This window comes from Panthera uncia, chromosome A2 (genome assembly GCF_023721935.1).
Source record: "Panthera uncia isolate 11264 chromosome A2, Puncia_PCG_1.0, whole genome shotgun sequence".
Lineage (NCBI taxonomy): Eukaryota > Metazoa > Chordata > Mammalia > Carnivora > Felidae > Panthera > Panthera uncia.
Genome location: NC_064816.1, coordinates 147,063,466 through 147,075,983, shown reverse-complemented (window position 1 = coordinate 147,075,983; position 12,518 = coordinate 147,063,466). Strand labels below are relative to the sequence as shown.

The following is a 12,518-nucleotide window of genomic DNA, read 5'->3' as shown; positions in this document are numbered from 1 at the left end:
TTTCTTTCTTTCTTTCTTTCTTTCTTTCTCCTTTTCTCATTGTTTACTAGGATTATCTGTTTCTTCTGTTCCATTTGCCCGTCTTCTTTCAGAAGAAAGAAAACTGGTTTTCAGAAGAAAGAAAACTGGTTAAAAATATGTAGAGAATTTGTTTAGAAACCTCCATGTGTGATGGGCTAGGGAGTTAACTAAATATTGGAGAAGGAGGCATTGTGGTTCCCTAAACAACTGGCTCCCTTTTCCACTTGAGCAATGGTGTTCCTCACCGGTTTGCCTTTCTCTGGGAGATCACATCTATACCCCAGATGTCATCTATGACTTATACGTGAATAGATCTCACATCCATGTCTTCTATCCAGGCATTCCTTTAGAAGCTAAGACTCGCACCCAGATATCTTAGCCGACATCTTTAGCTGGATATCCGCTAGCAACCTCAGGCTGCAGGCTAAAAATGTGCTTGTAATTTTCTTTCTCTGCTCATCAGCCAATGAGCCCCTGGAGTCGTCACAATCACCTGCACTGTTACACACCCCATGTGGCCTTAGAGGTCTACCTTCTATTTATTTCCCATGTCTTTAACCACCTACCTCCTCTGCTAGTATAATAGGGCTTTTGTTCAAAGGCTGTAGAAGCTACCTCTTCACAGCATCACTAAACTATGCTCATAATTCCTTGTCTCCAGTGTCCCTGCCCTTCACACAATACTTTTTCCAAAAGACTGATTGGAAGGATCTTTCTAGAAATGTTAAGCTTATATTCCTTAACTTTGCATGCCCTTGTGATCATTGTCTTCATCGTTCTCTTCCTGTGCTCCAGAGATCATTGCTCTTCTGGAGCAGTGGCCTGCCTCGTGCATCATCATACTTTTGCAGTTCTGATGCCTTTCTTGCAGTACCTTCCTTTCTGCCTTTTTGTCTGTTGACGTTTGCTCAAGTTCAAGACTCCACTGGAGTATAACTTTCCCTAAGAATTCTTTTCTATCTACTTCTAGCCATTAGATACTCCTGTTCTATGTTACATTAATCACACCATTTACCAATAACAGTGTAGTCCTTGGTTGACTTATCTCTTTACCCTGCTTAGAGTTTTCCTCTTTGGGTCCTCAGGGCCTACCAGTATGTCTGAGACATGTTTATGTGTTAAATAATGGCTGGCACATGGATCAGTTCTGTTAATACTGTATCTGTTAACATTTGTCCAGGATTGTTTCTAAAATAACATAAATCTAAAACCCATGAATCTAAAACTAATAGAGATAATGTCTTGATAACATTTGATGTTAATAAATGGATGATACATACGAATTTTAAGATCTGGTTTGCACGGATGAGGGGCAGATTCCCATGAGAAATGGTTAAAGTAGGCCCTCATGATGCCATTAGATCTTCACTTAGGCAAAAAAAGAAAATTATTCCCCCCCAAAAAATAATCCAAGTTGCTATTACTACATAGAAACTGAAGGGCTAGCTCCATTGTGTTCAGTCAACCCCCCACCCCACTAGTACAGAAACATATCTCATTTTATAAAGTGAGAACGGCAATACGTATCTTTCCCAAAAAAAGTAATAGAGGAGATTTATCTAGGTTCATATTCACGTACTAGTAACATGGTGGCCAGATAAATTTGATTATACTGTTTGAAAGGCACCTGTGAAAGAGATTAGAAATTTCAAATTTCTCAGGTGTGTAAAGGAGATGTTAAGTTGGCTATAATCCTGAGCTCAATGGTAATTAAGACTACACTGTGAAAAGCAATCATGTTATTCAGGGGCAAGATTTCTAGTTGGTGAACTTTGAATTGGGCAGTGCAGTTGATTGGATTCCATCATCCTGGCTGCTCAAAAGTATTGTTGGTTGTAACCGATAGTCCTTTGAGGAAAACAAGGAGTTGATTCATGGGACTTCATACGAGAATTTGCGTACCCAGCAGAAAACAGGGATCAGGGAGCTATGTCTGCTGCAGTTCCTTTGAAGCTCTTCAAATCGTCTAAGAGAGTAGAGAGAATGGCTATGTAAAGGTGACAACACATTTTTTATTTAGTTTCTTCAAATTTACATTTCATCTTTTCCAACAGCAACCAAAGGTTCTCTCTTTTATAAAAGAAGAGAGAAAAGGGGGACGTCTGTGGTTTCACTCTTCTACCAAGAGTAGAGTGAAATTTTGGCATCACCGTGATGAATTTAGGCTTTCTTGGTGTTACCTTCAGGGTCGTTAAAGTTTTTGTCAAGCCACTCTTTGCAAGATGGTTGTACTTTGACACAGGTTTCCTACAGACTTTGGAATCATGAGGACTATGGTAAAGGATTAAATTTACCTTGACTCTCCTCAAAGATGAGTTTACTATGCCCGCCTACCCCCCTCTCTAGTGAGTGTGTGTGTGTATGTGTGTGTGTGTGTACTTGTGCACATGCGCGCATCCTCTCGTTGGATGTCTCCAATGACCTAGAGCGAGAGAGGACCACGATGCCTCCTGCCCGCAGCCCCGCCCAGTGTCCACGCTTCGGTTGCATCTGCCCGCGCCCTGCCCTGCGCTCCAGTCTGTGGCTTGCCGTAGAGCCAGCCCTTGCCCTGTGTCCTGTTGGCTTCATTGCTATCACCGGCTTTTTGGATTATGTCCGTGGCTGGCTGGACTTTCCTTTTCTTTTCACTCACTGTTTGGTGACACGCTCATTTAATTTTTGTTTAAATTTTGTGTGTCTCTCTTTCTCTCTCCTGGCTTGTTCCCTGTCTGTCCACGCTGTTGTGCTGACTGTCTTCGCTGCTCATTCCCTGCTGCCTCTAGTATCCATCAGGTGCCAGCTGCCGACCTGCGGAGAGTATCTGCTCCCCCTGGCTCCTTCACCACGTGAGTACAAAGCCGGTCTGTTTCTACACCTTGTCGAGCACCCTCATCACCTCCTCAGGGTTAGACGACCTGCCTCCTTTTCCCTCACAGGTCTGCTACTCAGACAAGGACCCGCCAACCCTAATTGTCCTCATTACCCCTTTGTGATTTGAGACGGAGCTGTCTAGTTCTTTGTGTTCTATTTGTCTCAGTCCTCTAAGGGTTCAGGTTTAAATTTTTGATGAGATAAGTTAGGGCCAAAATTGCATGAGGTTGTAGAAAGTTCCATCCTAAGCATGATTTTTGATGGAAAGTCTGTGAGAGCAACAGATCATTCTGTTATCTATAGCTCAGGGATGATGTTGAAGATGATGTCGAAGGTGTGCCTGCCGACCTTAATTTGTGAATGGACCCCTAAAATTTTGTGTGGAGTTTTGAGTGCATGCAGGCATCTGGGCCTTATTTGGGTTGAGGATCCATGGTTGAAGTAAAAGATCAGTGGCCCCAAACTGTCACTGAGTTAGCGAAACACACTTTATCCATAGTTAGTAATTCATACTTAACGTATTCTATGCTTTTATTTTTTTCTGGGGACAAAAGTTGTTTTTAGCACTTCGGGACTTCTTTTTTATGTTGTTGCCCTTTCTTTTCATTTATCATACACATACGTAGCTTCTGTTAAGGTTCAGGTACTGTTACAGGCACTTTACGTTAACTACTTAACTAATTACCCCCCTCCCCTCTCCCCCCCACCCCCCACAGCCCTCTGCCACCTGTGGTATTGTAGTGAGGAAGCTGATGCACAAAGAGGTTAACTAACTTGCTTAAGGTCACACAGCTAACAAGGGGTAGACTGGGTTGCAAACTCAGATGGTCTGGCTTCAAAGATCAAACCTCCGACGATTTATAATTTGCCTCCTTTCCTCTATGAGGATCCTATGTATTTCTTAAGCCCTAGTCGAATCATTGGTTCTTCAAAGAATTCTCTGTGGCTTCTTGTTGCATTAGTTACCTTCTCATTGGACCTCACTGTTGATATACTCATTACCGCTCTCAAGGTATAACAGGCTGGTATTAATTATGTTGGCTCTGTATGTGTGTGCATATGTCGCACACTAGGCTTAGGCTACTTGAGATCATTGACCATATCCTTTTTGAATTTTCGTGTCCCCAGCCCTGATCACAGATCTTAACGCAAAGTATTCTGAAACCAAACAGAGTTGTCAGTTGGCAGAATGAATGAAAGAAAGAATTTATGTCTACGTTGAACTGTACAATATCTAACGTCTAGGGATATGCCAAAGTGATTCCTAAAGTTCAATCATGTAATTTTACCTTCAGTCCTAGTCTTATAGATACACATTTATTTATTCACTTATTACAATACATTTTTTTCAAAAGCATTACTTTATACTTGCTCTCTGTCCACTGTTTTGTGCTTGGAATCTAATGGTGGGCACAGTAGAACATTGCCTTCATGGAAGATAAAATTGAGTGGTCAGAGAAAGAGGAAAATAACTTCTAATTTTCAATTTGGAGCTTATTCTGGGGTATAGCCTACATTCTACAAAAGGCTTCTTCAGTAAACTGGAGTCTAAGGAATGGGGTTCGGTGGTTATTTTCAGTGGCTCTGTTGATAGTGTTCAAAGAATCAAGAATGTCGACAATAGAGGTGCGTGTAGAATTAGTCACATTTCTATTACAGTTTAAGTTTGGGTCGTGTTTTAAGTTTTAGTTATATAATTTAAATGGGGCTCTTTTTTTCTTATTGTAGGTACATACACTACTACAGTAAGGTAAACTGTCCTGTTTTGGTTGGGTGTATCAGGCAGAGTGCCTATGTGTGGCCACTTTAAAACTTGAACATGGCTCTAAAATATTTTATATCTATATATGATATATCAAATATTATGTATTATAGATGTTAGATTTATGTGTCTCTGAAATATTTCTGTAACAAAAATTTATTAAAATAGAACATTTTAAAGGACATGTAAAAAAACACTGTCAAGGAGCTTGGGAGAAAAAACCAAGAACAACAATAAGTATTGTGTCTTTATATATTATGGCAGTGGTTAACAGTTTTGACCCATTCTTATGTATTTTCAGCAGTGTTTAATAATCACATTAATGTTACTTTAGTCCTCATGAAACTCAGGGCCCCAGTATCTTGAACTCTCAGCTTGTCTTTTTTTTTTTTTTTTTTTGACTCTTGGTCAGCCATTTATTGCAGAGAAAAACTCTTCTGTAGATGATCCCTTCTGGGGAGAAGCCTCTCTTTCTACTGTTCCTGTAGGAAATGTTGGTTTCCTAAAGCAACTTGCATGATCTTTCTTTCTCTCTAGCTTTCTAGTAACTTTGTTTTTCTTTTTCTTTTTCTTTTTCTTTTTCTCTTTCTTTTCTTTTCTCTTTTCTTCTCTTTTCTTTGGTTGGAAGAAAGTTATGGTGGTGACAGTGTAATGCATGGATTATTAAGAATTACGACATACTGGGGCGCCTGGGTGACTCAGTTGGGCGTCTGACTTCGGCTCAGGTCATGATCTCATGGTCTGTGGGTTCGGGCCCGTGTTGGGCTCTATACTGACAGCTCTGAGCCTGGAGCCTGCTTCCAATTCTGTGTCTCCCTCTCTCTCTGCCCCTCCTCTGCTTGTGCTCTATCTCTCTCTTTCAAAAACGAACATTAAAAAATTTTTAAAAACCAAAGCAAATAGAATACTTCACTGCACATATTGTGCATGTAGCTTAATGAATTATTAGGGCAATACCTCAATTGAAAAAATTCTTTGTAATTGACTTCATAGTAAAGTCCTCACTGAAGGGCACATATGCACACTGAAATCATGAATATTCATGCTAAATGTTCCAACTACTAGCTTCTGTTCAGTTAATGCCAAAAATAACACAAAGGTGTGTAATTGTAAAATGTCTTTCTAAAGCTTTAATCCTTTAGTGACTTCTTATTAAATTCCATTTTATACTTGTTCTTCTCCACCAAAATGAAATAATGTAAACCATTTATGCCTAATTTAGTCAACTTTTCATCTTTCAAAAAATATTGAGTGCTTTCTTTCAATACCAGGAGTTCTCTTTATACTGGAGATACAGAGATTATAAAGCTAGGGTTTCTGTCCTAGAGAAATGGACATGCCAGGGATAGACCTAGTTTGTTGCTTACAGTACAATTACAATGCCACGTGACAAGTATTCAAGTACAGACTCTGGTTGTATTTCCATGTGAATACCTGAGTATTGATTACATTTGTTTTTATTTTTTAGTATTTAAAATCAATGTACACTGAAATAGACTTTTTTGGCATACAGTTGGGAGTTTTAAGACAGATATAGATTCATATAGCCAACACCCTAATCAGGATACAGAACCATTCTACCACCCAAGAAATCTGTCTAATCCTCGCATCTCCCATCTCAACCTCTGGCAACCACTAATCACTATAGTTTTGTATTTTTGAGATTACCACATAAATGGGATCGTACAGTATGTAACCCTTTGCAATTGGCTTATTTCGACATAACATCTTTGAGATTTATCAACATTTTTGCATATATTAATCTTGTGTTCCTTTGTATTGCTGAGCAGTATTCTGTTGTATGGATGTTTCCATTTATTTACCCATCTACTTGTTGAAGGACATCTGGGTCATTTTCAGTTTTAGGCAATTGTGAATAAAGCTGCTCTAATCATTGATGAACAAGTTTTGTGTAAATATAAATTTTCATTTCTCTAGGTTAAACACCTAGGAAGGGAATTCCTGGGTCATATGGTAAGTGTATGTTTAACTTCATAAGAAACTGGTAAATTATTTTCTAGAGTACAGATCTTGCATTTCTACCAGCAGTGTATGAGAGAGAGAGTTCCAGTTTGTCTCCATCCCCGCCAGCATTTGGTATGGCCAGCACTTTAAAATTTTAATCATTTAGTCACGAGTGTCTTTTCATTATTTGCCATCTATCTTATACTCTTTGATGACACATCTGCTCAAGTCCTTTGCCTGTTTTTAAATTGGGCCCAGTTGTTTTTTTTCCTTTGACTTTTGAGATTTTGCCACATATTCTGGATCCAAGTCCTTTGTTACAGATGTACTTTGCAAATGTTTTCTCTTGGCACATGTCTTGTCTTTTCATTCTCTTTACAGAGTCCAAATTCTCAAAGATTTCTTCATATGTCTGTATTTTTGGTATTATGTTCAAGAACTCTTGGTTCAATCCTAGGTCATAAACATTTTCTCCTTCGCTTTCTTCTAGAAGTTTTGTAGTTTTATGTTTTGCATTCAGTTCTATGATTTGAGTTAATTTTTGTATAAGATGTGAGGTTTAGGTTAGTGTTTTATTTTGTTTTTACATATAAACATTCAGTGGGTCTAGCATCATCTGTTGAAAAGACTATTTTTTTTTTTTCATTGAATTTCCTTTACATCTTTATCAAAAATCAATTGGATGTATATATGGGGGGTATGGATATATATGGATGGATAGATATCAATTTCTGTACTCTCTGTTCTGTTCCATTGATGTATATATTTGTGCCTTTGTCAATGCCATGTTCTTTTGATTATTGTATCTTTATGTTAAATCTTAAAATCAAGTTGTGCTATTTTTTCACTTTATTTTTTATTTTAAAAGTTGTCTTGGCTATTCAAGTTTCTTTACCTTTCCATATAAATTTTAGAATAAACTTACCTATTGTGTTGAATCTATAGATCAATTTGGGGATATAGACATCTTTACCAGGATGAGACTTCCAATCCATGAATACTGTATGTCTCTCCATTTATTTATTTTGTGCATCATTGTTTTATAGTTTTCAACATACAGATCTTGTATATATTTTGTTGCATATGTGCCTGTGTTAGATATGTGTTAGTTTTCAATTACGATTGCTAGTATGTAAAACTACATTGGATTTTCATGTATTGTCCTTGTATCCTGTGGCCTTACTAAAATCACTTTTTATTACAAGGAATTAGATTGCACCCTTGGGTTTTTCTGCATAGTCATTCTTGTCATCTGTGAATAGGAGTGGTTTTGTCCCAATCCATATGCCATTTATTTATTTATTTACAATAAATATAATAATATAATAAATAAATAAAAATATAATAATAAATAAATAGCACTAGCTATTATTGCTAGTATGATACTGAATATGAATAGATAGAGTCGATATCCTTGCTTTGCTTCTTATATGAGGGGAAATCATTCCTTTTTTTCACCATAAAGTATGATTCTTTGTTGTAGATTTATTTGTTAAAGTATATTTATTAGGACATCTGGGAAAGATTAGAGAGAAATGGAATTATTTATCCTCTACATGTATGTTAGAATTTTCCAAGAAACCATCTAGTCCTCATGATTTCTTTTTACCCTTTTTAATGGTAAGTTCAATTACTCTAGGACTTATAAGAGTACTTGGGTTATCTATTTCATTGTAGTTGAATTTTAGTGGATTTTTTTGTTTGTTTTGTTCATTTTTTTTTTAGTTTATTGAAGTTTTTCAGGAGTTACCCATTTCATTCCAGGTGTTAAGAAATATAGAATTATTGGTAGTATTTATGCTTTTAATGTCTTTGGGATCTGCATTGATAGTTCCCTTTTATTCGTGGAATTAGTAATTTGTATTTTTTCCCCTTGACATTCTTAGTAAAGGATCCATTTTTTAAAAAATATGAAATTTATTGTCAAATTGGTTTCCATACAACACCCAGTGCTCATCCCAATAGGTGCCCTCCTCAATGCCCATCACCCACTTTCCCCTCCCTCCCACCTCCCCAACAACCCTCAGTTTATTCTCAGTTTTTAAGAGTCTCTTATAGTTTGGCTCCCTCCCTCTCTAACTTTTTTTTCCCTTCCCCTCCCCCATGGTCTTCTGTTAAGTTTCTCAGGATCTACCTAAGAGTGAAAACATATGGTATCTGTTTTTGTCTGTATGACTTATTTCACTTAGCATAACACTCTCCAGTTCCATCCATGTTGCTACAAAAGGCCATATTTTATTCTTTCTCATTGCCAAGTAGTATTCCATTTTGTATATAAATGGCAGTTTCTTTATCCATTCATCAGTTGATGGACATTTAGGCTCTTTCCATAATCTGGCTATTGTTGAAAGTGCTGCTATACCATTGGGGTACAAGTGCCCCTATGCATCAGCACTCCTGTATCCCTTCAGTAAATTCCTAGCGGTGCTATTGCTGGGTCATAGGTAGATCTATTTTTAATTTTTTGAGGAACCTCCACACTCTTTTCCAGCATGGCTGCACCAGTTTGCATTCCCACCAACAGTGCAAGAGGGTTCCCATTTCTCCACATCCTCTCCAGCATCCATAGCCTCCTGATTTGTTCATTTTAGCCACTTAGACTGGCGTGAGGTGATATCTGAGTGTGGTTTTGATTTGTATTTCCCTGATGAGGAGTGACGTTGAGCGTCTTTTCATGTGCCTGTTGGCCATCAGGATATCTTCTTTAGAAGTGTCTATTCATGTCTTCTGCCTGTTTCTTCACTGGATTGTTTTTTGGGTGTGGAGTTTGGTGAGTTCTTTATAGATTTTGGATACTAGCCCTTTGTCCAATATGTCATTTGCATATATCTTTTCCCATTCCATTGGTTGCCTTTTAGTTTTGTTGATTGTTTCCTTGGCAGTGCAGAAGCTTTTTATCTTCATGAGGTCCCAATAGTTCATTTTGCTTTTAATTCCCTCACCTTTGGAGGTGTGTCCAGTAAGAAATTGCTGCGGCTGAGGTCAGAGAGGTTTTTCCTTGCTTTCTCCTCTAGGGTTTTGATGATTTCCTGTCTCACATTCAGGTCCTTTATCCATTTTGAGTTTATTTTTGTGAATGGTGTAAGAAAGTGGTCTAGTTTCATTCTTCTGCATGTTGCTGTCCAGTTCTCCCAGCACCATTAGTTAAACAGACCGTCTTTTTTCCGTTGGATACTCTTTCCTACTTTGTGAAAGATTAGTTGGCCGTAATTTTGTGGGTCCACTTCTGGAGTCCCTATTCTATTCCATTGGTCTATGTGTCTGTTTTTGTGCCAATACCATGCTGTCCTGATGATTACAGCTTTTGGGGCACCTGGGTGGCTCAGTCGGTTGAGCATCCGACTTTGGTGCAGGTCATGATCTCATATCTTGTGAGTTTGAGCCCCATACCAGGCTTACTGCTGTCAGCGCAGAGCTAGCTTCCGACCCTACGTCCCTCTTTCTGTCCCTCCCCGACTCGTGCACGTGCTCTTTCTCTCAAAGATAAAACATTTTAAAAAATCAGCTTTTGTTTTTGTTGATTTTTCACCCTTGTTTTTCTATTTGCATTTTCATTGATTTATGTCCCTATATTATTTTCTTTTTCTGTTTACTTTGGGTCCATTTTGCTCTCTTCTCCCCCCCCCCCCCAATTCTTTAAAGAAGAAGCTTAATTATTTAAGTAATCAATTGACCCAGTTGAGTTCAGGCTACAAGGTCTGACTTACCTTCTGAGAGTTGTGGCTACAATGTTAATTCTGTTTTCGAAGCCGTTGCAGTGCTGTTTATATCTGTCTGGGGTGTGTGTACCACCAAGTTGCCACTATGGGACCTTGGTTATAGGATCTGTTCTGTAGTTTAATTCCTAAAGTCTTTGGTATAGATGCTGACGGCCAGATTCACCCATTGGCAGCCTAGAGATGAACCTGAGAGTTCATGAACATCTTTATGGAGCTGTTTTCCTGAGCCCTCCTTCTCCTTTGTCATCCTGGTACTTTCCTCTTCTCTGGAGCTCCTCATTTTGGTCTTTCAGCCAGAAAGCTAAAGTTTTAGCTACCTTGCTCTATTGCATACCTCCTGCAACTGTGTTAACGTGCAGGACCAAGCAATGATATGGCAGAAAGAGAGGGAATACAAGCAATTGGTTTATCCCATGCTCTTGGGATCATGCTCCTTTTATCAGAGGGGACAGCTCTCTTCCATTACAATTTTAAGCACCTGAAGGCTTTTGTCAATGCCACTGCCCAGTGTGAATGCTGGTGTGTAGGAAAATGGTGAAGGGTAAATGTCCCTGAGTTTCTCTGTGCATTCAGAGTCCCTTCTCCTTAAGCCAGAACTCAAGGGCTCTCCTGGGGCTTGCTCTACCTCAATTTGGTGTTCATGTCAAGCTTTCTGCTGCCTGGGAGTCCACACCAGGGTTTATTGCAGGGAAAAAGAAGGAAGAGCTTACCACCATTTGATAGTATTTTAAGTTCAGGTTTTAGTCTGCTGCTATCATTTACTTTTCAGATCCTCAAATAGCTGCTTTATGAATTCTGGCCAGATTTTATAGCTGTATTCATTGGAGTGGGAGGGGGCGGGGGTTGGAGAAAGAATCGTGTGTGCATATTCACTTCACCCAGAACCAGATGTTCTCTACTGCAGAGAGCTGTGATACTGTATCCCTTTTTCTCCCACTGCAGTTTAGTACCATAGCTAAACTCAGCAAAACAAATCTGCAGAGAAATCACTGTATTTTGAACTACAATCAACATATTTTAAGTGTCATATGCCATCTTGCACAACAGTTACAATTTAAACATAAACAAGATACTTCCCACTGCTAAGTCGTGTGGCTTTGCTGGTTACCTTTGGGAAGGCAGAGTTGGACACAGACCCATGGAAAAAGCATGAATTGTCATGTTTGACTACAAGCTGAATATGATTCAGCATTCTAAGATTGGTTTCAGTAAATGAAGTCTTCATGGTAAAGGATGAAAGTAAATTGATTTTTATTCCAAGGAGAGAGGGAGTTTTACTAAGAGAAAGAGAAATATTTTTGATATGCCTTTTTTTTATGGTTCTCTTTTGGGTTGAGTTTAAGAATTTTATTATAGGATAGAGCCAAGAATCTTCAACCTTCACGACTGATGAGAACACAAACTGGTCATAGGTGGTTTAACATTTGCATGCTGGCCAGCAAAGCAAACTAGATGATTTTTTGAAGTGCTTTTCTAAAAATGCTGCAATTCTATTCTTCCAACTGGTCACATCAAAAAAATTTTTAACACTTTTATGAATTTGTCTAATGCACTATCTAATGTGTTTGTTTCTTTTGTTTGTTTAATATTGGACCTTTAATTAGAAAATAAGATGTGACCTGTTTTTATTTAGACCCTTTCTCTTTTCCTTGGTTCTTTGTATAAACTTCACTCTGCTACATACTAGACTCTATCAGGGAGTAGCAAAAACATTGCCAAAGTAGAAATTTACATGTACGCCTCTGTAAATTGTGAGGGTTACCTCTAAGGTGCCAAGAAGATCCATCATACATACTTTGCCTAAGAATGAATTCAGTTGATGGTGGCTGACACACAGATCTTCTTGAGAAGCTCAGGATGAAAAGTAGTCCTGGACCATTGCAGCCTCCCGAATGATGCTTCATGTCTGGGGCAGAAATCTGTCCCGATTCTGATTGCATAGAATGTAATTTTTAGGTCATGGTTTCTGGACCCCAAACCAGTTGTGAGGATTGCAAAAGGGCCTAAGCACTCAAGAAATTATGAATATATTTGTTGTTGATGCTTTTGTTGTTCTGTATCCTGGGGTGATTATCTCTGAGTGACACGATTATAGATAATATTTTATTGACTTCCTGTATTTTTGGATTGATTTTGATGAACATGCATTACTTCTTTTTTTTTTTTTTTTTTATTTTTTTTTTTTTCGTTTTTTTTTTTTT

General features: G+C 38.3%; 1 protein-coding gene across 2 annotated transcripts in view; it reads left to right on the top strand.

Moving 5' to 3' along the window:
* DGKI (diacylglycerol kinase iota) overlaps positions 1-12,518 on the top strand; it is a 453,118-nt gene that overhangs the window by 296,405 nt on the left and 144,195 nt on the right. Inside the window, exon 23 of one of the 2 annotated variants that reach the window (XM_049641923.1) lies at positions 2,784-2,846. The exons of the other annotated variant lie outside the window; for it this stretch is intronic. Within the exon in view, the coding sequence (XP_049497880.1) occupies positions 2,784-2,846 (63 nt within the window). The remainder of the gene's footprint in view (positions 1-2,783; positions 2,847-12,518) is intronic. 2 annotated transcript variants of the gene reach the window in all.